At 50.1% G+C, this 25,399-nt stretch overlaps 10 protein-coding genes across 10 annotated transcripts; 5 read left to right on the forward strand and 5 right to left on the reverse strand.

Annotated features, from left to right (window-relative positions):
* Positions 1-616: 616 nt before the first annotated feature.
* On the forward strand, positions 617-5,042 carry PSV08DRAFT_177239 (ABC-2 type transporter-domain-containing protein; the record flags this gene model as incomplete). The annotated part of the gene is made up of 5 exons (XM_014226298.1): positions 617-1,164; positions 1,286-2,526; positions 2,596-3,153; positions 3,213-4,304; positions 4,360-5,042. The coding sequence occupies 5 exons, from the start codon at positions 617-619 to the stop codon at positions 5,040-5,042; spliced, it is 4,122 nt and encodes a 1,373-aa protein (XP_014081773.1).
* A 20-nt stretch (positions 5,043-5,062) lies between these two features.
* PSV08DRAFT_221546 (transferase family-domain-containing protein) lies at positions 5,063-6,841 on the reverse strand. The gene is made up of 2 exons (XM_014226297.1): positions 6,165-6,841; positions 5,063-6,092 (listed from the first exon to the last, which is right to left on the reverse strand). The coding sequence occupies exons 1-2, from the start codon at positions 6,814-6,816 to the stop codon at positions 5,188-5,190; spliced, it is 1,557 nt and encodes a 518-aa protein (XP_014081772.1). The 5' UTR covers positions 6,817-6,841; the 3' UTR covers positions 5,063-5,187.
* Positions 6,842-8,189: 1,348 nt separating this feature from the next.
* Positions 8,190-9,779, forward strand: PSV08DRAFT_200815 (uncharacterized protein; the record flags this gene model as incomplete). Its single annotated transcript, XM_014226296.1, has 2 exons — positions 8,190-9,593; positions 9,650-9,779. The coding sequence occupies 2 exons, from the start codon at positions 8,190-8,192 to the stop codon at positions 9,656-9,658; spliced, it is 1,413 nt and encodes a 470-aa protein (XP_014081771.1). The 3' UTR covers positions 9,659-9,779.
* Positions 9,780-9,807: 28 nt separating this feature from the next.
* Positions 9,808-11,672, reverse strand: PSV08DRAFT_389024 (heterokaryon incompatibility protein-domain-containing protein; the record flags this gene model as incomplete). The annotated part of the gene is made up of 2 exons (XM_014226295.2): positions 9,808-11,241; positions 11,308-11,672. The coding sequence occupies 2 exons, from the start codon at positions 11,670-11,672 to the stop codon at positions 9,915-9,917; spliced, it is 1,692 nt and encodes a 563-aa protein (XP_014081770.2). The 3' UTR covers positions 9,808-9,914.
* Positions 11,673-12,265: 593 nt separating this feature from the next.
* On the forward strand, positions 12,266-14,491 carry PSV08DRAFT_38345 (PhoD-like phosphatase-domain-containing protein). Its single transcript, XM_014226294.2, has 4 exons — positions 12,266-12,425; positions 12,481-12,492; positions 12,573-13,568; positions 13,625-14,491. The coding sequence occupies exons 1-4, from the start codon at positions 12,348-12,350 to the stop codon at positions 14,384-14,386; spliced, it is 1,848 nt and encodes a 615-aa protein (XP_014081769.1). The 5' UTR covers positions 12,266-12,347; the 3' UTR covers positions 14,387-14,491.
* Positions 14,492-16,229, reverse strand: PSV08DRAFT_38346 (S-adenosyl-L-methionine-dependent methyltransferase). The gene has a single exon (XM_014226293.2). It carries the CDS (start codon positions 16,145-16,147, stop codon positions 14,597-14,599), a length of 1,551 nt encoding a protein of 516 aa, XP_014081768.1. The 5' UTR covers positions 16,148-16,229; the 3' UTR covers positions 14,492-14,596.
* A 276-nt stretch (positions 16,230-16,505) lies between these two features.
* PSV08DRAFT_221561 (tRNA synthetases class I (C) catalytic domain-containing protein) lies at positions 16,506-19,270 on the forward strand (the record flags this gene model as incomplete). Its single annotated transcript, XM_014226292.2, has 1 exon — positions 16,506-19,270. The coding sequence occupies one exon, from the start codon at positions 16,506-16,508 to the stop codon at positions 19,023-19,025; it is 2,520 nt and encodes an 839-aa protein (XP_014081767.2). The 3' UTR covers positions 19,026-19,270.
* Positions 19,271-19,810: 540 nt separating this feature from the next.
* Positions 19,811-21,420, forward strand: PSV08DRAFT_221563 (major facilitator superfamily domain-containing protein). The gene has a single exon (XM_014226291.2). The coding sequence runs from the start codon at positions 19,896-19,898 to the stop codon at positions 21,348-21,350; it is 1,455 nt and encodes a 484-aa protein (XP_014081766.2). The 5' UTR covers positions 19,811-19,895; the 3' UTR covers positions 21,351-21,420.
* Positions 21,421-21,968: 548 nt separating this feature from the next.
* PSV08DRAFT_389027 (uncharacterized protein) lies at positions 21,969-24,029 on the reverse strand (the record flags this gene model as incomplete). Its single annotated transcript, XM_014226290.1, has 1 exon — positions 21,969-24,029. The coding sequence occupies one exon, from the start codon at positions 24,027-24,029 to the stop codon at positions 21,969-21,971; it is 2,061 nt and encodes a 686-aa protein (XP_014081765.1).
* Positions 24,030-24,367: 338 nt separating this feature from the next.
* PSV08DRAFT_176868 (uncharacterized protein) lies at positions 24,368-25,257 on the reverse strand (the record flags this gene model as incomplete). Its single annotated transcript, XM_014226289.1, has 2 exons — positions 24,368-24,820; positions 25,069-25,257. The coding sequence occupies 2 exons, from the start codon at positions 25,255-25,257 to the stop codon at positions 24,368-24,370; spliced, it is 642 nt and encodes a 213-aa protein (XP_014081764.1).
* Between the last annotated feature and the right edge of the window lie 142 nt (positions 25,258-25,399).

Below are 25,399 nucleotides of genomic sequence, written 5' to 3' on the forward strand. Positions count from 1 at the left end.
TAGCTGCCCTACATCTCTCCCTGTTACCAAACTGCTCTTAAGCACCAGGCGTCTAGAAAGCTAGCAACAGCTTAGCTAGATATAGGCCGAAGCACCACAGTCACGCAATACAGCACAAAGTATCAAATTGTAACTAGTTAGATAGAACGGCCGTCGGCCAAAGTCCTACATAGCCAACGGCTGATACAGGACTATAATGGAATAATAATAATAATAATAATAATGCACTTTCCATATCTCTTCGCTTTTGTGAGACATTTCTCAGCTTTCTTCCTTTTGTACCAGACTGTGGCTGCTATTCTGATATGGTCTTCTTCCCTATCACTACCTCGACACCTTAGGTTCAAACCTTTGAATTTTCTCTTAAGATAAAACGATCGTCATGTTAGAACGCCAGCGCTCGAAGACAGCCAGTCCCCAGACTTCTGGTCACGGTCTCTCCATGGCCTCCCAACAAAGCCATCAGAACCATCATCGTCGCGAGTCCGAAACTGTTGCTGGAGAGATCCTGCGAACCTTGACCCACCAGTCCACATTCTCGGAAAGAGTTCGAGAAAGGGAACTTGACGATACAGAGGAAGCGGACGAAGATGAATCAAGGATTGGCGATTGGAACATGACTCATGAGGTCAAAGCGATGAATGCAAAAAACAGCGGACAAAACCCAAAGCATTTGGGAGTTACTTGGCAAAACCTGACCGTGAAAGGGGTTGGCAAAAGTGCCATGATTCAGGAAAACTTCCTCTCCCAGTTCAAGGTTTGGCAAAGGATTCGCGAATCGAGGCAGCCCAGCAGCATGAAAACGATTCTAGAAAACTCACATGGTTGTGTCAAGCCCGGTGAGATGTTACTGGTGCTCGGCCGACCTGGATCTGGTTGTACTACTTTGCTTAATTTACTCGCCAACAAACGCTCTGCCTATGCTGAGATCCAAGGCGATGTCCGCTTTGGCAACCTGTCCTCGGAGGAAGCCTCAAAGTACCGTGGACAGATTGTCATCAACACCGAGCAAGAAATCTTCTTCCCAACTCTGACAGTTGGTCAAACCATGGACTTTGCCACCAAGATGAAAATTCCCGACAAAGGCGTTCTCGGGACGCAGACCGAAAAGGAATATCAACAAGAGGTGAAGGACTTTTTGCTACGCTCTATGGGCATTGAACAGTAAGTGATACATGGTACAGAATGCATTATTGGCATCGGGTGGGATGCACCCTTTCGCTTGGTTCGACGTGGATCCTTCTCATCTCAAGAAATTTTGCTAACGTCCTACCGCAACTTCCAGTACACATAATACCAAAGTCGGGAACGAGTATGTTCGTGGTGTTTCAGGTGGCGAGAGGAAGCGAGTGTCCATCATTGAATGCTTGGCAACTCGAGGAAGCGTCTTTTGTTGGGATAACAGCACTCGTGGTCTTGACGCAAGTACTGCTCTGGAGTGGGCCAAGGCGCTTCGAGCCATGACAACCATATTAGGTGTCACAACAATCGCAACACTATACCAGGCTGGAAACGGCATCTTCGAACAATTCGACAAAGTCCTAGTTCTCGATGAGGGCAAGCAGATTTTCTACGGCCCAAGCGAGGAGGCACGTCCTTTCATGGAGCAGCTCGGATTCCTATGCGATCCTTCAGCCAACGTCGCAGATTTCCTGACTGGCGTGACAGTCCCTTCTGAGAGAGCCATCCGGCCCGGCTTTGAGGCTTCATTTCCTCGATCGGCCGATGCGGTTCGTGAACGCTACGAGCAATCCAGTATTCACCAGCGAATGCAATTGGAACTTGCGTTTCCGGAATCAGAATACGCACAGAAAAGCACGGAGGACTTCAAAAAATCCGTTGCTACGGAGAAATCCAGACACCTGCCAAAGAACTCGCAATTCACTATCCCCCTAGGGAAGCAAATCTCCACTGCAGTCACGCGCCAATACCAAATTCTCTGGGGTGACAGAGCGACCTTCATCATCAAACAGGCACTAACCATTGTTCTCTCACTGATATTTGGTAGCTTGTTCTATAACACTCCCGATACGAGCGGTGGTCTTTTCAGTAAAGGTGGTACCATATTCATCAGTGTGCTCTCTTTTGGTCTAATGGCACTCTCTGAAGTGACTGATAGTTTCTCTGGAAGACCTGTTCTCGCCAAGCACAAGGAGTTTGCTTTCTACCATCCCGCTGCATTTTGCCTCGCACAGATCACTGCAGACATTCCGATTATAGCTTCCCAAGTTACTACTTACTCGCTGATCGTGTATTTCATGGTCGGATTGAAGCAGACTGCTGGTGCGTTCTTCACGTTTTGGGTTCTCCTCTTCTCGGTTTCTATCTGCATGACAGCATTGTTCCGACTGATTGGAGCTGCTTTCGATAAGTTCGACGATGCCTCGAAAATCTCTGGGTTTACGGTTTCGGCTTTGATCATGTATTCAGGCTACATGATTCCAAAAACAGCCATGCACCCCTGGTTTGTCTGGATATTCTGGATTAACCCGTTGGCTTATGGCTTTGAATCCCTGCTGGCTAATGGTACGTTGTGTGCATCTTTTCTTTTGCTCGCGTTGATCTGCAGGTTCTAGTGCTAACAATTTACCTTAGAGTTCAAAGGGCAAACCATGCGTTGTGTCATTCCCAACCTCATACCTGCCGGACCTGGCTACAATATGACCAGCAATAATGCCTGCGCTGGCATTGCGGGAGCAGCAGTCGGAGCCAACTCCCTCACTGGTGAAGAATATTTGGCCTCTCTCTCGTATTCTACGGCTCATATATGGAGAAACTTTGGAATTCTTTGGGCGTGGTGGGTCTTGTTCACCGCTCTGACTATTTTCTTCACAAATCGTTGGAAGAATACGTTTACAGGAGGCAATTCGCTTGTGGTTCCACGCGAGAACGTAAAGAAAGCGAAAACTGTCTTAGTAGCCGATGAAGAGTCTCAGGTGGATGAAAAAAGCCCCAATTCCTCAGATTCGAGCGGTGTAGTCGCTTCCTCCACGAACGACACACCCGAAGGGCTGATCCGGAATGAGTCTGTCTTCACTTGGAAAAACTTAACGTATACCGTCAAGACCCCAAATGGACCCCGAGTCTTACTCGATAATGTCCAAGGATGGATAAAGCCGGGTACTTTAGGCGCTCTTATGGGATCTAGTGGTGGTAAGTTGCTTGCTGTGTACCCTTGATTCATATTTGGTTTTTGCTGACATGGAATACAGCTGGCAAGACTACACTAATGGATGTTCTTGCTCAACGTAAAACCGAAGGGACAATCAACGGTTCTATCCTTGTCGATGGACGGCCCCTCCCAGTTTCGTTTCAACGTAGTGCTGGTTACTGTGAGCAATTAGACGTTCATGAACCGTACACAACTGTAAGGGAGGCCCTAGAATTCTCTGCTCTTCTACGTCAGCCAGCAGAGACGCCAAGGGCAGAGAAACTTCGCTATGTCGATACCGTCATTGATCTCCTGGAGCTCCGCGACTTGGAGCACACACTAATTGGTAAAGCCGGTGCAGGTCTCTCAATCGAGCAAACAAAACGAGTCACCATTGGCGTTGAACTGGTAGCAAAACCTAGCATCCTTATTTTCTTGGATGAGCCAACCAGTGGCTTGGATGGCCAATCTGCATTCAACACACTGCGGTTCCTTCGAAAACTTGCCGGGGCTGGACAAGCCGTTCTCTGTACGATCCATCAGCCCAGCGCGCAACTGTTTGCCGAGTTTGACACTCTTCTCCTGCTTACCAAAGGCGGAAAGACAGTGTATTTTGGAGACATCGGTACTAACGCAGCCACGATAAAGGACTACTTTGGACGCAACGGAGCCCCATGTCCCGCAGAAGCGAACCCAGCAGAGCACATGATCGATGTCGTTTCAGGCACTCTCTCGCAAGGCAAGGACTGGAACAAGGTGTGGTTGGAGTCTCCAGAGCACGCTGAAGTCGTCGAGGAACTTGATCATATCATCGCTGAAACTGCTGCACAGCCGGCTAAGAGCGTTGACGATGGAAGGGAATTCGCCGCGGATATGTGGACCCAGATAAAGGTTGTCACAAACCGCATGAACGTTGCCCTTTACAGGAACATTGATTACGTCAACAACAAGATGACTTTGCACATTGGCTCTGCTCTGTTCAATGGATTTACCTTCTGGATGATTGGAAATAGCGTGGCAGATCTGCAACTGGCTCTGTTCGCCAACTTCAACTTCATATTCGTCGCGCCTGGTGTATTTGCGCAGCTGCAGCCGTTGTTCATCGAACGCCGCGACATCTATGACGCTCGTGAAAAGAAGAGCAGAATCTATTGTAAGTTTCCCGCGTCCACACATTACTAGCATGCATCTGATTTTGTATGCCACAGCCTGGGTAGCCTTCGTCACGGGCGTAATCGTCAGTGAATTCGCCTATCTCGTCCTCTGCGCAGTTCTCTACTTCGTCTGCTTCTACTACACTGTGGGCTTTCCGTCTGCTAGCAAGGATGCTGGTGCCGTGTTTTTCATCATGCTCATTTATGAGTTCATCTACACGGGCATAGGACAGTTTGTCGCTGCATACGCTCCCAACGCTATCGCTGCAAGTCTTATCAATCCACTCGTCATCTCCGCCTTGACATCATTCTGCGGTGTCCTCCTCCCGTATAGCCAGATCACGCCATTTTGGCGTTACTGGATGTACTACCTCAATCCATTTACATTTCTCATGGGAGGCTTGCTCACTTTTACTACGTGGGACAAGGAGGTCATCTGCAAGGAGTCTGAATTTGCAGTATTCGACCCGCCAAATGGCCAGTCCTGTGGCGCTTACTTGGAACCATATCTCCAAGGCTTGGGAAGAGCAGCGAACTTGGTGAACCCCGATGCGACGCAAGCTTGCAAAGTGTGTCAGTACAGGAAGGGAAGTGATTACCTGGCCACCCTCAACATCAATGAGCATTACTACGGCTGGAGGAATATCGGAATATGCGCTCTATTTGCTGTGAGCTCGTACGGTTTGGTTTATGGGCTTATGAAATTGAGAACAAAGACCTCGAAAAAGGCAGAGTGATGCAGGTGAACAGGGCCTCACTTTTGACACAGACTGTCATTGTACATATAAGTGTGTTTGCTACTCAAAAAGCAACATAATTATTCAGATTGTAGAGCAATAGGCTTGAACGGTGTTCATGTTTGTAAAAGTAATAGACTAGAATTTATACTTCCGGCAGAAGCAGCGGGTCTTGCAACAAGCGCTTCATGTCTTCAGGGAGTAATGGCAACGTTACATCAACTCCATTATCTGTCCAGGTTCTTGGACATGTGTTTGAAGACGATGTAGAATTCGTTGGTGGCGCGTCGTTAATGAGAATGCACCCGTCCAAGCATGGTACAACGCCATCGGCGTAGCGAATGAGTGCCCCGAACCCGAAGTCGACTTCGTACATGCCCGCTCGGGCCCAGGTTGTCACCATGATGTGCCGCTGACCTAGAAAACCCTGCCAAATCCGTTGAGGCGACTTTTCGTATGCGATACTGTGGAGGTGAGCCGCTAGTCGTTGTTCATCATTGACTGTCATCAATGTTTCGCGTATGCGCTGTGCAATCTTTCCGAGCGAGGTGCTAGCGACTTGCGAGGCAGTAGACTCAATGTTCAGCATCATGGTAGGTGATCCGATGAAGCCGGCACCAAGTTTGAGTACTGGTCGTGTACCAAGCACGAGATCGCAATGAACTGGTCCTTGATCCTCCTGAAGACCACGAGCGCGCACCACGCACGACCAGATATGGGCTAACAAGGCGTCGTGCTTGCTTACTTTCAGTCCTGGCAACATGATGGAGCTGTCTTGCGTTGCAGATTGCCATAGAAAGTCGATCTGTTTCTGGCTCAAATGAATCGTATACTGTTCTACCTTCGCTTGCGTATCCCATTCGGCCCAAGGGAGCGGCTTACCAGCTGGAGCCAGATCCGCAGAAAATTGAGATGGAGGCTTCATAGGTGGTGCCCACCAGTCGTATCTATGCAGTGGAAGGGCAAGTGCATCTTGCACAATAGTAGGATTAGCTTCGCTGGCATTGATGTCACCCGCAGCATGAGCGTCCAGAATATCAGGCCGGAAGACTGAATTTGACGCTGGAAAAGGCATTTTCGATATCAAGGCACATGAATTGCTTGCCCAATCTTGTACAAAACGAGTAAGTGCCGTGATATCTGCAAGCGGGTGGGCGATCTTCGCAGCTATCACGAAGCCACCGCAAGCAAGCCTGGTAAGTTGTACAGCCATGCACGGCTTGTATGACCCATTTGCATCTTTCTCATTCGGTTGAAGCGCATTAACCACAGCTGTCTGCGGTACAAAACAAGAAAGTGTGACCTCGTTTTCCAGTCGGTTCCAAATAGGCCGCCTCTTCGCGGAGTGAACGCTGTACAGGCTGTCCACAGTTGCTAGGCTTGTTGCTTCCACGAATTCAACTCCTGGGTCTGCAACTGTCCCATAGTGTACGTAAACTCGACCGTAGCGTCTGGCATACGTTGGGAAATGGGCCGTTTCTCTAGTAGGTTTGTTGCTATCAATGGTAATGATACTTTTTAGAAATCCGCACCACTGTTGGTATGCGTTCAAGGTTGCGCCAAACGCTGCGCGTAGGTGGCCAGTAAGATCATCTGGAGCAAGAGAAATATTCGGACGGTCCAGGAGCCATATAGCGCTAGTGAGACTGAAGTTGGCGGTTGTTGCATCTAGCAGTGATAATGGGGAGGTAAATTCGCGGCTTGCAGGTTGATCCGGCAATATCCGGCCGATATGAACAATAGAAGGAATTTCTGATGATGTAGGAGCCGCCATGTTAGGAATAATAATTGCAGGTCTAGTAACACAATCTTTTGCCCAAGATGATACCTTTATAAGGTTCCCATTTGTGCCAGGATCACCTTCCTAAATCAGTACATATATGTAAGGGGGTGAGGATGAGTCATTCTGAGTGCAAGCCGTGTGCTTATCACCAGCGGTACATAGAGTAGTTAATGCTAAGTAGTGAGAAGCTCACTAGTTATAAGGCGTTACGGTGAACCGCTAAGCTCCCTTCTGAACTTCCCCCAAGGTCTATTAAAATACATAGTTCCTACTGGGAGCCGAGTGAACTGTGGCCCGTGCGCAAAATCAACCAAAACCACATAATTAGTTTGCATTCGTCATATTTACAGAACTAGAGCGTTGAAGAAGAAACGGATTGCTTATACAAGAAGAATGTTTCTTTATTTACATTTGCTTTAACTTAATTATAGTCCTCCCATATGCCTATCGTACATGCAAAGTTCGTTTGTATAGCTATTCCTCTCCTACCTAGTCACGCTTCTTTTATACCATTAGTTGCTTCCATGTAGTTTCTTACACCACAAGCTCTAAAAATGCTCCTTATAGTACTACTTCTTTTTGTTTTCGCATGGCAATCACGTGTAGCAGGTCTGCCAATATGTCGGTGGTAGAGGGAAGCACGAGAAACATCAAACGTGACTGCAACACGTCTTCAAGTCTTAACTTGGCTTGCACCTAGACGTAATTTTGTGAAATAAATGCTATTCTCCCAAGAAGGGCGTTGGACCAGAATTGGTAGAGCCAAAGTTGGTTCGAGGTTGTAAGATGTGGGAGGTTGGCGTGATACGAGGCCTCTCGCCTATCCATCACACTATCGTCCATTGCCGTCCATTGATTGCTTCAGCCACCACGTTACACAGGAATTATCGTAGAGGCGCTTTTACTGTCATCGTTTAGCCTCATTTGGTTTAGCCACTAAGTTAGCCACATCCTACGACATACAGACGAAGAGTCCACGTGAGCCTGCGGCTCAGATAGCGCTCAATTTTCGGTCCAGCCTTGCGCCACCATCCGGGCCGCTGTCACTGATGCCAAAACAGATAATCTCTAAGCTAATTCAAGCTAGATGGGTCTGTTGTCCGTATGCATGGTGTATCACATTTGTTCAGCTGTCTCTCATTTTGTAGAAGAATACAGGTTCCCGCCCCCATCCCTTGCCCCCGATTGTGCAGAAGCGACGAGATGTGGTTGACAGCATAGCGCCCCACCGATTCAGTGAGAGGGTCGTTAGATAAGTAGGTAGTGCCGTTCCCTATCCATGACCATGATAAGATATTTTTACGGCCAGAAGGTTTCACATCGCATACCTATTTCTTGAATATTTGTTTAAGCACACGTACAGAATGAGTGTACGACATAAGTCCCTGTTCAGTTACAATTTAACCCGCCCTTTTCCTTTCCGGTGGTTCACACCAGGGGCAGTGGTTGGAGGCCTTATATTAACGGCAGTATTCACTTTTGTGAATTTTGCCTCAAGTGGATATGTTTTGGCCATCGAGATGTCTTCCAACCCTAACGTCACTCTCTCCCAATCGATGGGTTCGATGAATTATTGGCCGTCCTACCTTACGTCAAAAGTGAGGCCAATATGCCAACCGAGCTCACTGCCTGTAAACACGCGATTCTTCACAAACCAGACGGCGCTGATGTATACGCTTACGAGCGTGTGGCAAGAAGAGCCACAACGAATGATCTCGCCTTCGCTAACGTACCTTGGCAATGTGCTTGAGAACTGCGTTGTAAACTCGATTCAGATTGATCTTGATAGCCAAGACCGCGCGGCTAACCAACTGGCATTCATGGAATGGGGCGCGGGTGTGCGCACATCTGTAACATGCGAGATATCTACAGCCACCGGGCCGGTCTTCCTCAACGTCACCCAGTCTTACGACTACGTACCTGATACCGTCTCCTTTTCCCAAATAGAAAAGTTTCTGGGTTCAGGAATATTGAGTCGTGATAAGACAACACGAGCAAGTTTGTGGTGGGGGGAGTCGCTCATGTCTACATACTGGACTGAGGTCACAGCTGGCATGCAGGATGAGACACGCGGCAGAAGCGTAGGCAATTGGCCAATTCGTAAAGGCACTCTCTACTTTGTTCCTCAGCCTGGTGCCAGGATCGAAAAAGAAGATTTTTTTAGCTACTTCCAAGCGCAGTTCATCGTCGCTACACAGCCAGGTGACTACGAATACCCGAAACCGATCAGTCACCCAACCATAGCAGAACTCGACAGCTTGAGTGTGTACCCCAACATCTGGACTCCAGCGAGCAACCTGGCCAAAGCAGCATACGCCATGGTCTTGGCTGATCTAGGCCAGAACCCGAAAGAGCCAACAATGTTGACGGATGTGGAGCTATTGCGGTCATTCACTTCGAATCTCGTATCTGCGCAGAAGAAAGCTTTCAATGCAAAACCAGGGCCAGCGACCCAGAGCTACGATGAGACGACTACTGGTGCCTTATCTGTGACACCCTCAGTTATCTCCGCTCAATACCTCTGCCAAGTTCCTCGCTTACGTTCACCGGGCAGTCTACTACTAGCTATCCTAGTGGCTGATTTAATCTTTCTCCAGACGGCTTGGCAGTTGTATAAATTAATCTGCGAACATTTGCTTACTCGCCGCTATCCAGATGGGAATTCGTGCCATGGGTGCTTGAATGGTCCAGTGGAGTCTCGATTAGCGCATTCTGTAGAAATGACAGCAGGAAAGACTTATCAGCCGGTACGGCAACAAGAAGTTGAGGTACAGGTGGCTCAGAGATTATAATTTAGTGGTTGGGACTAATCTTCTGATTATAGGTTTCGTGAAAACACTTGAGTAAAGACGCGGGATGGGAGCTTAAGCAAACGCAATCAAGATGAGCAGGGAAAAAACATGTGTAGGGGATATCTCGTGTTGAGCTACTACTTAGATTACCAAGTAATCATCTTTAGAAGTCTAAGGTATCCTACACATGGTACCCACAGTTACTTTAAGGTTCTAATGCTTAAATAGTACTCTCTTATCGACACTATTACTCCCTTTATTCTCTTTTTAAATTCTAGAGAGTAAGACACTCTCTTTCTAGAAATCCAAGTCGAGCTTAATAGATCTGGTGATTTGAAGCTTCCAGAATGGTCGACTGCATATTGCAGTATCTGCGACTATGGCGGATTTCACAGTGATATTATAAGTAAGGTCAGAGCCAGGAACATTCATCTCTATAGAAGAGGTGTCGGGGAGGTAGTGGTCCAAGATTGCTTGGGCTGGAAAACCATCATGTTGCCACGATTTGAAAAACTTTTGCACCTCTGCCACGGCGTTGGCGTGTTCTACAACATTTACAAGGTAGTAACGCATATCATGTTCCGAATTGGACGTCCAACCTGTGACAAAGAGCATGCAGTCGACGTTGGCATCAGACACTCGGGTTTCAATTCCACCAGTTCCCACCACATCGCGAGAGAAGACGTGGGCGGAAAAACGTAAAGCGACCCACTCCCTTGACCGCCCGGAAGACTCAAAGAAGGTCTGGTTGCAGTGATTGTATATGCCCCAATAATCATAGATGTTGACATCCGTTCGGAAATCCAATGCGAGAACCAGAGTGCGAAGACTGGCGAGGGATTTGGCAGTAACATACTGATTGGGTTCGTTATCCACACTTAGAGCATGAGGAACTCTGATGGCAAGATACATGAATCGAGGAGCAAGTGTAGAACTGGCCGGGTCATATTCGACAAGACTACACGGGTCATTTCGGAGGAACATCTCATCTCCGATCTTCTCAAGGCGTATGCCAAGCTCGGTGCCGGAGGCAGACTTGCAGTGCAAAGGCATCATGTATGACTTCTTTTTGAGGATGGAGTCATTGACAATGCAAAGCGAAATATTTAATCTTATACCTTGATTTGTGACTGACGACTCGCCTACGAAGTCGGCGCCCAGTGAGCCGCATATCGACCCAGCCATGGAGAATTGAGCAGGGCTTTTTGCCAGGACGCCACAGTGTAGTTCTGAGCTATGTTCTCTAATAGCTTGGTTTGTAGAATCCGTCCATGCGAGTATGCTGAGATCAGAGGACGACTTGATGATCTCCTCTTGCAATCTGAGGAAAGCACGCTCTTCTTCACCATAGAGCAATGGCATATTGACGCCAAATAAGCCGAGTAGTGAATAGGCCGCATCTTCAATACGTGTTGTCTGTCGAGAAGAGGCCCATGACATCTTTTGGGCCACGCAAATTGAATGGAGTGAGCGCTGATGTAGGAGGATATCCTCTTCTATGCCCGAGATCCGGCATAACATAGTGGATAGACTTTCTTTTGATCCCCTATATTGCCAATCGCAATCATAGAAATATACAGTGCGAGGGGCAATAAACTCCTGTAGTGTCCAACCACGAGTAAACCTGCGGATAGATGCTTTTACATTAGGCAGTTGCATGTAGATGTCAAGTCACGCGAGGTTGACTTACCAACGGCAATGTGGTAGGTCTGCCTGAAGATCTGCATCAGCCTCGAGATCGGATAAGAAGGCGTAGCAGATTTCGCTGCGCTGGTACCAGGAGTACATGGAGTTGATGGCTTCAGTGAGCTCCGCGCTACTTCTCTTGTCTATGCAGCACGTATCTACCCACGCATATCTGATGCCACTCGCTTCAGCTATCTCAAGTGTCTTTATAACCTTTGCAAAGCCTTTGGAGTGTTTGCAAGCATGATTGGCGTAGTCTTGATAAGTAATTTCTTCGGTTTCCCATGTGTGAGACAGTATAGCATATGGAGGAATGTCACGACCGATAAACTCCTCAAAGTTGTAGGTACTGGTGTTGATTAGTCGCATGTCGAAGGTAGAGGAGGGTTGGTACGAGTGAGGGGGAGTAGGGGGTAAGGCTGAGGATAGTGGGCTAAGAAGTACCGACCCAGCCTGGTGGATGCTGATCGCTTATGTATGCTAGCGGGGTGGCATTGGCCAAATGGATGAGAGCCTTGTTCTAGCACTGCCTCAATTACAGCTGGGGTTACAGGGCTTCTCAATAGACTCAGGAAGCGCATGTAATCAAGCGGATATTGGCTTGAATGCACGTATATGTCTATGCACACCGGTTGTTATTCTTTTTTTTCATTTCTTTTTCCACGAGGCTGAGATGTAGGTAGAGGCAGTGCCATGATGGATTGTCATTTTAAGTTTGGTGAGCAGTACCATTGCTGAAGGACCATTCTGATCATTGCATATCGTGATCGTTCAATGATCTGGGAGAATATGGCAACGGAAACTACAATTTCTCGCTGTTGGTCTGTATACACGTGTAGATGACTGCAAGAGGTGCGAGTTCTCTCTCCCCCACCCCCTGGTCGTCGCGCTAAAAAGGGCGTTAGCGCCAAACGACGTCATGGTGATTGCGCGGTGCTTTTGCTTCGGACGCGGTTGATGCACTTGAACACAGCTTAAGACGCGCCCATTCTTCCCATCTCTCCTCGTTTGGACACTGCCAAGTGATGCTTGTCGCGTAGCACTATGGCTTCGGCAAGTGACATTCTCACGCTCATCAGCTCTTTGGCTCTGCGCCTAAGCATATGGATCTTCTTGCGATGGGTGAGCATAAACTGTAGACACTGCAACTCTACTACAACGACTGACTCGGCCGCAGATACCTACAACTGTCAGTATACACTCCAACAGATGACCGGTATACAAATCCACTTTGTCGGGGTCTTGTTAACACGACTTGATACCATCTAGATCGTACCCGCACTCGCAGCCGCACTCACGCTTGTCTACATCCCATCCTTCTTCACGAGTTTCCAGGAAACAGCCCAGTACAAGATTATATCCGATGAGCTCGATATAATCGTCAAGGAAACTGTGGGTGGCAAGAGCGATGACTCGAGCGACGACATTAAGCTCATCGACGGTGCAGACGAGGGTCCGTTGCAGGAGCTAGATGTCCAGGAAACCGTTCAGTATGAGGAAAGGGAGCCCAAGGTACTGCGCACTCTCCTCACTGGGCTCCCGAGTCCTTCGTCGGCGCTATGGAGCTGGATCACCTTCGGCATCAATATGGCCCTGATTGCTATGGCCTTGGACGTCGTTTATCGTGCGCCATTGCTCCACCAGTGCCATGACGCGAGCTTTGCCCGTGTCGGATACGTATCAGAGAACAGTGCAAAGATCCTTATCAGAGAGCCTTTTGCCTTTGATGTGAGGGTTCTCTATCGCTCCATCGACGAAGCCAAACGCTCTTGGATGCACAAAACACACCGCGCGAGCCAGCCAGACTACTGGCTCACCAACGAGACCGACTTTACCACTGTCCTCAGCCTCGACCATCTACGCCCTGATCTGGCTTACGAGTACATTGTCGAGACGTCGCGTGGGAACATTACTGGTACCTTCACAACCGCACCACGGCCGGGTCACATTTCACTGCTCAAAGACAACAAATACACTTTCGTCCATTCAAGCTGCATCAAACCCCGCGTTCCATACACGCCGTTTCAGCACCCCCTCGAGTTCCCGGGCATGAAGCACCTTGCACGCTGGCTTCCCGAACTCAAACCTTATTTTATGCTTTTCCTTGGTGACTTTATCTACGTTGATGTCCCGCATCGTACTGGCAGCGACGCCGAGACTTACAGACGCGAGTACCGTCAAGTATACTCTTCACCTTCCTGGCCAGCAGTCAGTCGGAATCTTCCCTGGATCCATGTCATTGATGACCATGAGATTCAGAATGATGTCAGTGGCTCCACCATCTTTTCCTCTGGTATTTACCTTGCTGACCAGATATCCAGTGGAATAGCAACATGACAGGTGTCGCGGTTCCAGCTTACGATGCCTTTACACACTACAATGGTGCTCCCAATCCACCTCCCCATCGCCCGGGCGTCACTTACTTTTCCTTTACTCAAGGTCCTGCCGAGTTTTTCCTCCTTGATACTCGCCGATACCGTAGTCCTGCTAACAAGGACCCATGGGACGCTTCCAAGACTATGCTGGGTGCCCAACAGCTATCTGATCTTCTTTCATGGATCAAGAAGGAGCCGCCAACAGGCGTGCATTGGAAATTCATCGTCACCGGCACACCCTTTACCAAGAATTGGCAGTTTGGGTCCGAAGACACGTGGGGTGGGCATTTGTTTGAACGCAAGATGATTCTGGAAGCTGCATGGGATATGTCATCTACACATGATATTGGTGTGGTGGTACTAAGCGGCGATCGCCATGAATTTGCTGCCACCTCGTTCCCACCGCCCAAAGATGGCAAATGGCCCATCAGCGCCACGGTACACGAGTTCAGCACTAGCCCGCTGAGCATGTTTTACCTCCCCTTCCGCACGTACAAGGAGATTGACGACGAGGATGTGTGTTTGAAGTATCTTCCTGATGGCAACAGCAAGTTTGGTGCCGTTGAAATCACGACGCCAGAGCATGGTGAACAGAGCTTTGTCACATATCGGTTGTTCATTGATGGCGATGAAGCCTGGACACATGTCATCAGTACGCCTCCAGGAAGGGCAGGTAGTCATAGGGCCAAGGATGCGGTATGGGGTTGAAGGGTAAACATTGCCAGGTGTGCTTTCTTTTCTTTTCTTTTCTATCATATCGATTTCATGGCTATCTTTTCGGAACACATAGATGCTTCATAATCACAGGTGCAGAGTTCAGAGTTCAGGGTAGTCTGTGTATGTATATCACTTGATCACAACAATGGGTATCTTTTTGATTACTGACGATATCCTCGTAATGCGTAGCAATGTTCAAGGTCATCCCCACTTCCTTCTTGCTTTTTCTTCATCCGCCTTGGACCACTCTCTGGGCAAGACGGCAAAGACCAAATAGGAAGTGTGTGTCTTGAGCTCTGGCTCTGTTCGATGAATCAGTCTGCCTTCCTTGTACAAGGGCCTCGTCTCAAAGTCCTTTTTGGTCTGTGCCATCCGGTCGTGTTTGCTTGGGGGCACGCCCTCCAACTTCTTCTTGCCCTTGCGAGGACCGCTATCTGCATCTCCATCGACGTTCTCGCCCCTCTTCCTCGCCTCGGCCTTGCGCATCACCTCCTCCTGCTTCTCGCGCTGCATGCTGTGGAAGACGGCGGCACGGCCTTCTACGTCGCGCAGGCGCTGCACCGCCTCTTGCACGTTTGCAGGATGCGCGTTCCCGCCTCTCACGCCTTCTTCCTGCAGTCCCACGCGCTCGCGACGCACGTCGAGACGCTTCGCATTGATCTCCACCATGTCGATTTCCTGCCAGCCGAGGGCGCGCAGTGCCGAGACGGTCTTGGTGACTTGCTCGATGCAAGGGCTGAAGGTGCAGATGCGGACTGCGTTGCGGGGATTGAGTGGGGTGCAAAAGGGTTTGCGATTTGTTTCTACGGGTTGCGCCGTAGGTGTTGTAGGATCGTTTTCTCCAGAGGTGGGTGTGGATGGATCGGTGGCTACCGAGTTCAGGGCCGCGGTGGAAGGAGGGGAGCGCGTGAGGTGTTTGAGTGCGTGCCACGGAGCAGGGAGATCGAGAAAGATGCAGTCAGCATCTGGACCTGGTGAGTTGTCCAGACCGAAGCCGTCGTTGTAGACGTCACGGTGGGTCACTGTGACGAGGGGCTCGAGGCCGTGATCTTTGATTTCGGCTTGAAGCTGCTTTGCGCGTGGTTCATGATACTCGAAACTGTAGACGCCGCCGGTCCGCATTTTGCGCTTTCTCTTCTTGGACATGCCTACGGCGTTTTCTTCTTCGCTGTTGGGCTCGTCGAGGGCGTCGCGGGTGCCCGGGTAGCCATTGTAGACTGCGCGTATGGCAGCGTGTGTGAAGCTTCCGCTTCCTGCACCCGCCTCGATGATGTGGTCGCCTGGTCTTGCGCGCAATCTCTGCAGAATGTAGCTGTAGTCGGGCGTGTATACAACCTGGGTGCGATGTGGAAGAGACAAGGTCCACATCTCTGGCGTGGGCGGTATCAGATGCGCAAACCCACTGCTCGCCGTCGCCGCCTTGACAATATCCTTCTTGGCTACTTCTGGCTCGGGAGCCACTGTGCCCTCGCTCTCATCTTTGCCGTCTCTCTTCCTCTTCTTGGACTTGCCACGCGATCCAGTGTCGACGACGGATGCGAGAATCTGCGTGCCCCAGGGTTGGCCGACAAGCGTGCTGTGGGGGAAAGAACCAAAGCGCGTGTTCTCTACTTTTCCCTCGGCGTAATCAGAGTCGGCGTTGGGCTTGAGGAGGGCTGGGATGAGGTGATCACGGCGCAATTGTAGGATACCAAGATTGTCCGCTGTCGCATACGCTCCCGGGTCGAGGAAGGGCGAGGGGACAGGCGCCATTGTGTCTTCTGTGGGAAAGACGGGCAGCGACGACGCGGGGAACAAGCGGTAGAGGCGGCGAGGGGAACATGCAAGAAGATGCAAAACTCGCAATGGAAGCGTCGCATATGTACAGAGATATTCGGCGGGGAGCTTTGGGCACGGTGATTGGCCGGTAGCGCCAAGACTTTGCGGACAGGGATTATGGAGGGTTCGGCCAGAGACCACCCACACAACGTGACACTCGCCTACTACGGACGGATTGACTCACCCGTAAGCAGCAACCCAATCTACTTACACCTGGCCTCATTGTTTTTATATCTACTCACTTGGATTGCTGCACTGTCATTCCTTGTCACCACAGTGTCTCGTCACATTGATGGTACTGGGGATCCGGTCTTTGTCCCGCACCGTCAAGTCGTCTTCCCCACTTCTGCTCTCCAAAACTAGTCGGGTAATAAACCAGAGTCCGCGCATTCCCAGGTGTCTCGCCGCCATGGCGACTCCAGCCCGCACCCAGCCACCATGGAAACAGCCACAGGGCTCCAGCCCCGCCAAACTCAAAGTGTGGAACTCGTTGACCAGATCAAAGAACGATTTCGTTCCCATTGACCCGGAGGGCAAAGAGGTCAAATGGTACAGCTGCGGGCCGACAGTCTACGATGATGCTCATCTGGGCCATGCTCGCAACTACGTCACCAACGACATTCTCCGGAGGATATTGGCCCATTACTACGGATACAATGTCAAGTTTGTTCAAAATATCACAGACGTCGACGACAAGATTATTCTACGAGGCCGTCAACAGCACCTCCTCGCCAAGTTCAAAGCAGACAACCCAACCGTCACAGAAGAAGTCATCAACACCACCATAAAGGCCTTTGATGCATACATCAAGAAGAATCTCCCCCTTCTCAGCGAAGACGTGACCATTGGCAGCTTCAACGACGAGTCTGCTCAAAAGTACGCCAACGTCATCCAAGGCAAGTCAGTCGATGGCGTCGGTCCTGCGGGTGATAAGGAAGCCAAGATCAAGATGCACCTTCGAACAGCTAGTACTGCAGTCACTTCTCTGCTGGCCCCGTCAAAGTCGACACCTGAAGACATTGAAGTATTCTATGCTGGCGCTGAAGATGTTTTGCTGCCCTATCTCGACTCCCTCTACGGCTCTTCGATTGATGCCAGTGACCATACTGTCTTCACAACTCTTACCAAAAAGTATGAGGCTCGGTTCAACGAGGATATGCGAGCTCTCAATGTGCTAGACCCAGATGTAGTCACACGAGTAACCGAGTACGGAGACCAGATTGTCTCTTTTGTAGAAAAGATTATCAAGAATGGCATGGCTTACAGTACTTCCGATGGATCCGTCTACTTTGATATCGAGGCTTTTGAAAAGAGAGACGGTAACCACTATGCGCGTCTAGAACCGTGGAATAGGGGCGACACCAATCTGCAAGCCGATGGCGAAGGCGCACTGTCGTCAGTCAAGACGTCGGAAAAGCGAAACGAATCAGACTTTGCTCTCTGGAAGTCAAGTAAACCTGGTGAGCCGGCGTGGCCAAGCCCCTGGGGTCCTGGCCGACCAGGATGGCACATCGAGTGCTCCGTCATGGCTTCAGCGGTTCTGGGCGAACAGATGGACATTCACAGTGGCGGTATTGATCTTTGTTTCCCGCATCACGACAATGAGTTGGCCCAATCGGAAGCATATTGGTCACAAGAGGGGCGCCCAACCCAATGGGTGAACTACTTCCTCCACATGGGCCACTTGTCAATATCCGGCTCTAAAATGTCAAAGTCCCTGAAGAACTTTACCACGATTCGCGAGGCTTTGAGTCGCGGCGACTGGAATGCACGCAGTCTACGCATCATCTTCTTGCTTGGAGGCTGGCATGATGGTGTCGAAATTACTCCAGACATGCGCAAGTCTGGATCATCATGGGAGAGTTATGTCACCAATTTCTTCTACAAAGTCCGTGATCTGGAAGTGAATCCCAACATTGGCTCGACAGGCGCAGAAGATGACAAGGTTCTTAAGTCATTCGAATCTGCCAAGAAAAAAGTTCACAGTGCGTTGGCCGACTCGTTCGATACCCCTACGGCCATGCGCGCAATTTCGGGACTCATTACAGACTACAACTCTGCAGACAAGGCTGGCCTCAGCGACTCCGTGTCGTTCGATGTCGCACGCTACATCACTCGCATTGTCCGCATATTCGGACTGGACGGTTCAGCAGACCCATACGACGGCGGCATTGGCTGGGCAGGTATCGACATTCCCTCGGCGGCCAAAGAGCACGTATACGCCGTGTCACGGGAACGCGACGAAGTACGTCAACACGCCATCGCTGGCGACCTCTCTGATGAGGTCTTACAATCCATCATTGCGCAACATAACCCCACACAGAAGCAGGATATCGAAGCACTCCCATACGCAGAGGTCCTATCCACATTCCAGGAGAATCTGCAAAACCTGGCCAAGAAGAAAGCTCCGGCAAAAGACTACCTAGACCTTTGCGACCAGCTGCGCGACACTCATCTCTGGGATCTCGGCATCTACCTTGAAGATCGCGAGAATGCACCTGCAATGGTGCGTCCTGTTGATGCCGAACTGCAAGCCGCACGCTCTCAAAAGGAGGAAATCGCCCGCCAGAAAGCTGAAGCGAAGCTCAAGCGCGAGCGCGAAGAGGCCGAGAAGAAGGCCAAGCTTGCAGAACAAGCCAAGATTAACCCCAAGGATATGTTCAGGACTGAGGAATACAGTGCATGGGATGACGAGGGCTTGCCGACAAAGGACAAGGATGGTGCTGATGTACCCAAGGCACGCTTAAAGAAGATGAAGAAGGAGTGGGAAAAGCAGAAGAAGCTGTTTGAAGAGCATGCCAACAAGGCCTAATTGGTTTGTTTGTAGAGAACATAGACGGTATGTCAATAGCATCCGTGTGGCAGGTCAACGTTAGAGCAGGCGTACTACAAAAGGGCTGCTAGGCAGCTGGTATGTGGTTTTCATATTTATCCACTAAAATATGCTAGGTACATGGCAAGTGCGTTAAGATGTTGAAAATGTCGGGTGAATGCTCAGGCGAAAAAAATGGCCTACTTGAAATTACGAATTCAACGCAGTTTTAAAGTTGACCAATCGAGACCAAGAAGGGTGGTGCCATACCGATCGCTGAGCGGTGCAGAGTGGCAATGTTCAAGCGTCATGTTTCCAAAGTACAGAGTCAATTAAAGGCGTTGTCTCAACATGTAGGGCGTGCCAAGCCCGTAATGCACGACTCGCGCACCACGAGCGCAACTTTGGAAATACTTATGTACTCTACATTGCGCTATGACGCCAGTCATTATCCTGTCACATAAGTAAGAGAAGTATTGGGAGTTGTGTATGTGTAAACCAAGAACAACTGGATATCCCCAAGTCCAAACCGCATCCATGCTCAAGACTAGTTGCTAAGTACAAGAGATGCATGACCGGGTTTTAGCACAACCCATGGCCAGCGCCTTTTTTTATCCCCACCAATACCATTAGCACCAACCTTGAGCCCTCACCCACGATCGGATTTCGACTAGTTTCCGCGGCCGATGGGCGGGGAGGGTCCACTAACTAACTACCCACTTGGCTCACCGTCGGATAAATCGCCGAGTGACTGAGGCTCCTCTTTGCCTACTTAATGTTACATTATTCATAGTGCTCTGTGTTGGCACTTCTCTCCACTTCACTTCCTCGCCTCTGTAGACTTGATGACCAGCCCATTGTGCATTCACAATGCCATCAAATCATGACATTGAGAAAGCTCTGGCTGCATCCCACGAGCAATTGACTACGACTACTACTATGCAGCACGACCATGCCCCAGCCTACGCTTCCATCAAAGCTCCCTCGCAACCGCAATCTCAACCGGAACCCGACATGGCCAGAGTACCAACCCACACATCCCACGCCTCCCGCACAAAGCAAACTATTCTCGACCTCGCCAAAACCATCACCGCTCGCTCCAACGCCGACATCATCGACCCAGGTCCACCCCCAGACGGCGGCACAAAAGCCTGGACCCAAGCCCTCTGCGGCCACTTCGTCGTCTTCAACACCTGGGGCATGATCGCCACCTTTGGCGTCTTCCAACAGTACTACACGCTGCGCCTCGGACTCGAGCCCTCGGCCGTGTCCTGGATCGGCAGTTTCCAAATGCTGGGCCACTTTGCCCTCGGAATGCTCACCGGCCGCCTCTTCGACGCGGGCTTCTTCTACTGGTCCGCCGTGCCCGGCATGCTGGTCTCCGCGCTGGGCATGTTCATGACCAGCCTGTGCACCCGGTACTGGCAGTTTTTCCTCGCACAGGGCCTGATGACGGGCGTGGGCAACGGCTTGCAATTCGCCCCCGTGCTCAGTCTTGTGAGCACGTATTTTGCCCGCAATAGGAGTGTCGCCCTCGCCATCATGGCCTCGGGGAGTGCCACCGGTGGCCTGGTTTATCCGACCGTGGCACGCCAGTTGCTGCCGCGCATTGGGTTTCCGTGGACGGTCAGGGTAATGGGGTTTATGATGCTGGCCGTGGGGACGGGCTACAGTTGTCTTTTGAAGCCCAGACTGCCGCCGCGCAAGTCGGGGCCGGTGCTGGAGCTTAGTGCTTTTGCCGAGTTGCCGTATAGTGTGTTTTTGCTGGGTGTCTTTCTCATTGCGCTGGGCCAGTACTTTGCCTTTTACTACATTTCTTCTTTTGCGGTTGATATCCTAGGGTTGCCGTACGGAACCTCGATCAATGTCTTGCTGGTTCTCAACGGCATTGGCGTGCTTGGTCGTCTGGTACCATCTTGGTTTGCGGACAAGTACACGGGGCCGTACAATATTCTCATACCTTTTTGTTTCGTTTCCACCCTCGTCTTGTTCTTTTGGCCTCTAGTCAAGAGCGAGCAAGGACTGTATGCCTGGGCTGTATGCTATGGCTTCTTCGTCGCCGGTTTCCAAGGCATCTTCCCGGCAGTCATGACTACTCTAACAAAGGATATGAGTAAAGTAGGGACAAGAAATGGACAGGGCCTTGCGATTGTGGGCTTGGGTACCTTTATTGGACCTCCGATTGCAGGGGCCTTGATACAGAACTACGGTGGAGGCTACCTGAGTGCACAGCTATTTGCGGCTACAGCCGTGTTGCTAGGTAGCTCTATTTTAGTTTTGGGTAGATTGAGCATCACGGGCTTAAATCTTAAGGCGAAAGTTTGAAGATAGCGTACCTGACTGGGAAGTGTAAGCACCTTCGATAACCGAAACTTAATCTGAATCATTTAGTTTGAATCAACCTTGCGATGTTTATTGAATGTCATGTATGTGGCTGTCAAACAATCAAACGCATGCAGCATAGCGTAAGACACAGGTTTCAAGAGGCCAAGTCAAAAACAGCAGTTGTGCGTTCAACAAAAGGCAGTGGGCTCTGCAGTGCAAGCATTGTAGATTTATATACATGATTCAAAGCAAAAAAAATCAACTTCAGCATCATCAAAACTACCTCACATCGAAAGATATATGTTTAAGAGTTCATATATGTATTCCACTATCTGGAATATCTAGCTACATGCCCAGCACCAAGATGGAAGTCCCGTCTTGTGCTGCAAAATCCCGATACCAGGTATACCACCAATGCATTCCTCTTAGAAGGTACCTGGGTGTCGGAAACCAAACAAAATCAATCGCATATATCGGTGGGCTTGATCTTGACAAGCCAGTCAATTGTACTCGAATAAAAGAAGCCCAACCGACAAAAGAAACCACACCTGGCCCGTACATGCATCTATTGCACACCGGCTACACGTAAGCCTGAATAAGCAGATTGAGAGAAACCACCTATGCAGCCCAGCCAAGGATAGTGCCCGAAGTAGCCCAAGCACGAGATTCCGGTGACTGACTACGATGACTCTCAGAAGAAGAAGAAGAAGAACCAGACGAATAAAATGGAACATATTCCGAGTCATCATCTCCATCGCTCTCTTCCTCACGGGACTCTTCGACAGCGGGAGACTCAACCTGCATATCCTTGGCCAAGTCAAACGCATCCTGAAGGCTGACCTTATCCGTGAGACCCTTCTCCTGGACCCACTTCCAGACCTTGTTCATACCAGCGCTGCCCTCGATGATGGACTTTTCGGGGCCAGAGACGTTGCTGCTGTCGATGGGGATGTGGACGGCTTGGCCTTCGTGCTCGATGGTCGCCCAGTAAGTGACTGTGTAGTCGGTTGGCTCTGGAACCTCGGGCGCGGAGTCATCGGGAGTGTCGTCGGGGGTGTTCTGCTCGTCAAGAACGGAGGTGGTGTTGAGAGCTTCCCATCCAGGCGCGCAGGTAGACATGACTTCGCCATCGATCGAGCCGCAGACGCCTGCATAAGGTGGAGTTGGAGCTCCTTTACGAGCAATGTGCTCAATGCAGTCGCCGTTCCAGCAAGAACTGCAGCAAGGATCAACATATGGAGCATGTTTGTTCTTCTTAACAGCATCTGCCAATGCACCATCTGCAGCACTGTCGTGATCCTTGTCCAACTGAGCAGAGTCGGGGTAAACGGTGGTTGGATCTGCTTCATGAGCAAGTTCCTCAACGCAGCGACCATTGCACCATGTATTCAAGCAATCATAAACATGCTGAATAACAGTCTTGGTACCCCAAAGAGCCTCTGCACTTGCTTCATCTGCAGAACCGCGGTGATCCTTCTTGGGGTGGGCAAATGCGGAGTGAGCATTGTCACCAGACGCCTCACTCTCACAATACTCTCGCTTGACACTGGTCTCGTTGGCTTCGTTGCGAAGCTTGTATGCTGCGTTGTCATCGTCATCCTGGTGTTTAGCCATCCACTCGTTAAACGCCTGCTTGAGCTCACGTGGACCGTCGGTGGCCTTTCGGTATAGAGAGATGGCGATGACTAAATTGGCACTACACATGTGCCTGACGTTCAATGCTTCCTCTGCCGTAAAATGGTTTGAATTTTCCATACAAAACGTGTACAGTGCGGTGGCCAATCTGATGGTCAAGGTGTCATCTTGTTTGGCCAAGAACGACTGGGTGTGACAAGTTGCAAAATCCGCAATGAGAGCGTCTTTGGAGTTCGAAGTCTTCGCACTAGCTGCTGGGATTTGCTTGAAAGACTTCGCAGTGTCCTTGGGAATGGAACTCTTCTCCAAACGGGAGATACCTGAGACCTTGACATCATCTCCGATCGACTCCGATTCGTGGTACTCTTGTGACTGCTGCTGAGCTGCATCGCTCAACTGAAGGTCGGCTAGCTCTCGACTGAGAGCAGCTGCAGCAGACCTCAGAAGCGGGACATTGATGAACTCGCGCTTTGCCGATGATTTCTCGGAAGCAGATGCGGCTTCCGTCTTCTGAATCGAATGAGTCGCCTGCAAGGCATCTTGCTTCTCGTCCTCGAACACTCCATCGTCCGGATCAAGATCTTCTTCGTTACAATCTTCAATCTCATCGGAATCTATACCAAGCTTCTTCTCCAGCATAGAAACTGGCATGTTGAAAGCCACGGAATACTTGTCCCTCATCTCACACGCCCGCTGGTTAAACTGTTCGACCAAAGCCCTCTTGTCAGCTAACGGCAATGCGCAGTATGAGGTGGATCTGGCAACTTCCACGAGTCGCTGGAAGCTGCGAAAGGAAGACATGAAGTCATCAATGTTCTTGTTGCTCTCACTGTCGCTCTCGTCGTACATGACTGATGGCTCCGTTGGCGTCAGATGCTCACGCGAGTGGAGTGGAGACATGTCGTCTGAGAAGTTTGTGTCCTCGCACAAAGACTGAGAGACTGAGGCAGACACTACGTCAGCAGTGACACGAGCGTCGCTGGGAGTAGGTTTGTTGACGCTTTGGGATGGAGTGGGGCGTTTGGGTCGGATTGTCTTCACCATGTTTACAAGTGTATGATGAGTTGTAGAGAAATTTGGAAAGAAAGTATGGTCGGATTTACACTCGCTACCGGTAGAGGGATTTTGTCCTACCAGGAGAAGCTTGGACGCTGCGTGAGGTGAGAGAGAGAGAGCGTTTGCGGACCAATTCACAGTGAGCGAGAATAAACAACGCACAGGGCAGCCACAAGAACACCCAGTGACGTAGATATCGCACGTGAATGTGAGTTGAAGTGAAAGTACGGCACGCTCAGTACCTTTGTGGATACCCCCGGCATGTTACCACTGTTTCTCCATACATACGAAAATGTCCCGATGAACGTACAATACCACATACAACTTCATTGCAGCAACGGCCTCCTCTCTGTACCCCTCTCATTCCACCAAACAAACCCCCTCCGTCCCGTCCCCTCATCCACCACTTCAACTTCCCCCTCCCTCTCCTCCCCTCTAACCCTCCTCCACCACTTCCCCCACCCCTCCCTCTCCCTCTCCCACACCCCACCCCTCCCATCCTCAAACAAAACATGCCCCCCGCGCCTCGCCCTAGCCCCCACAACCACCAATCCAACGCACTTGGAAACCCCATAGAGCACCAGCACCCCAAACAACGTACAGAAAATCGTGACGAGGGACGTCAAAAAGGTGATAGTGGAGACCTGGCATCCCAGCCCCGCAGTCCGCAGTTCAAACCGCTCAGACCCCATTGCGCAGATGGAATGGTGGCGGATGGGCGAGAGAAGAGGGAAAGCTCTGGAAAACCCATCCAAGGGAAGAGGAAGACATGTTGAAGACTACGTATTACCTCATCAGTCCTTTGCAATGTCAATCATTCACTATTTTCTTCTTTTTCTTCATCATCATCATCATCTTCTTCTTCTTCTTCTTCTTCTTCTTCTTCTTCTTCACAACAACAACAACAACAACAACAAGAACGGCGGAGGTAGCTTTTTTTTTAAAAAAAAAATTCTGACGAAATATCAGAGCAGCAAGGTGGTGATACAGAAAAGAAGTGGAAAAGAAAAAAGAAAAAAAAACTTACGATTGCGCACCATCCGCAATGACCCGGACTCCTATGGCAATCACCGCAATCCATGTAGCCCCAGCACAGCTTGAGGCGCTCCCAGTCTTCCTTGGGGCTCTTCTGCAGGCGTTGGTGAAATAGCTCGGTTGTATTGAGTAACGCGTCGTTGTCACGCTTGGCAGAGGATGCGGGGCAATTAGATGGCATTGTGTTTGTTTTTGGGGGGAAAGTTAGTAGGGACTTGAGATGGGTTTGAAACTACGGGAAAAAAAAAGCAACAGAGAGTGGACAACATGGGTTGATTGGCAATGAAAGAGAGGACCAAGCATGCGGGGGGGGGGGGGGGGGG

Source organism: Bipolaris maydis, assembly GCF_028858645.1.
Source record: "Bipolaris maydis strain C4 unplaced genomic scaffold PSV08scaffold_5, whole genome shotgun sequence".
NCBI classification, from domain to species: Eukaryota; Fungi; Ascomycota; class Dothideomycetes; order Pleosporales; family Pleosporaceae; genus Bipolaris; species Bipolaris maydis.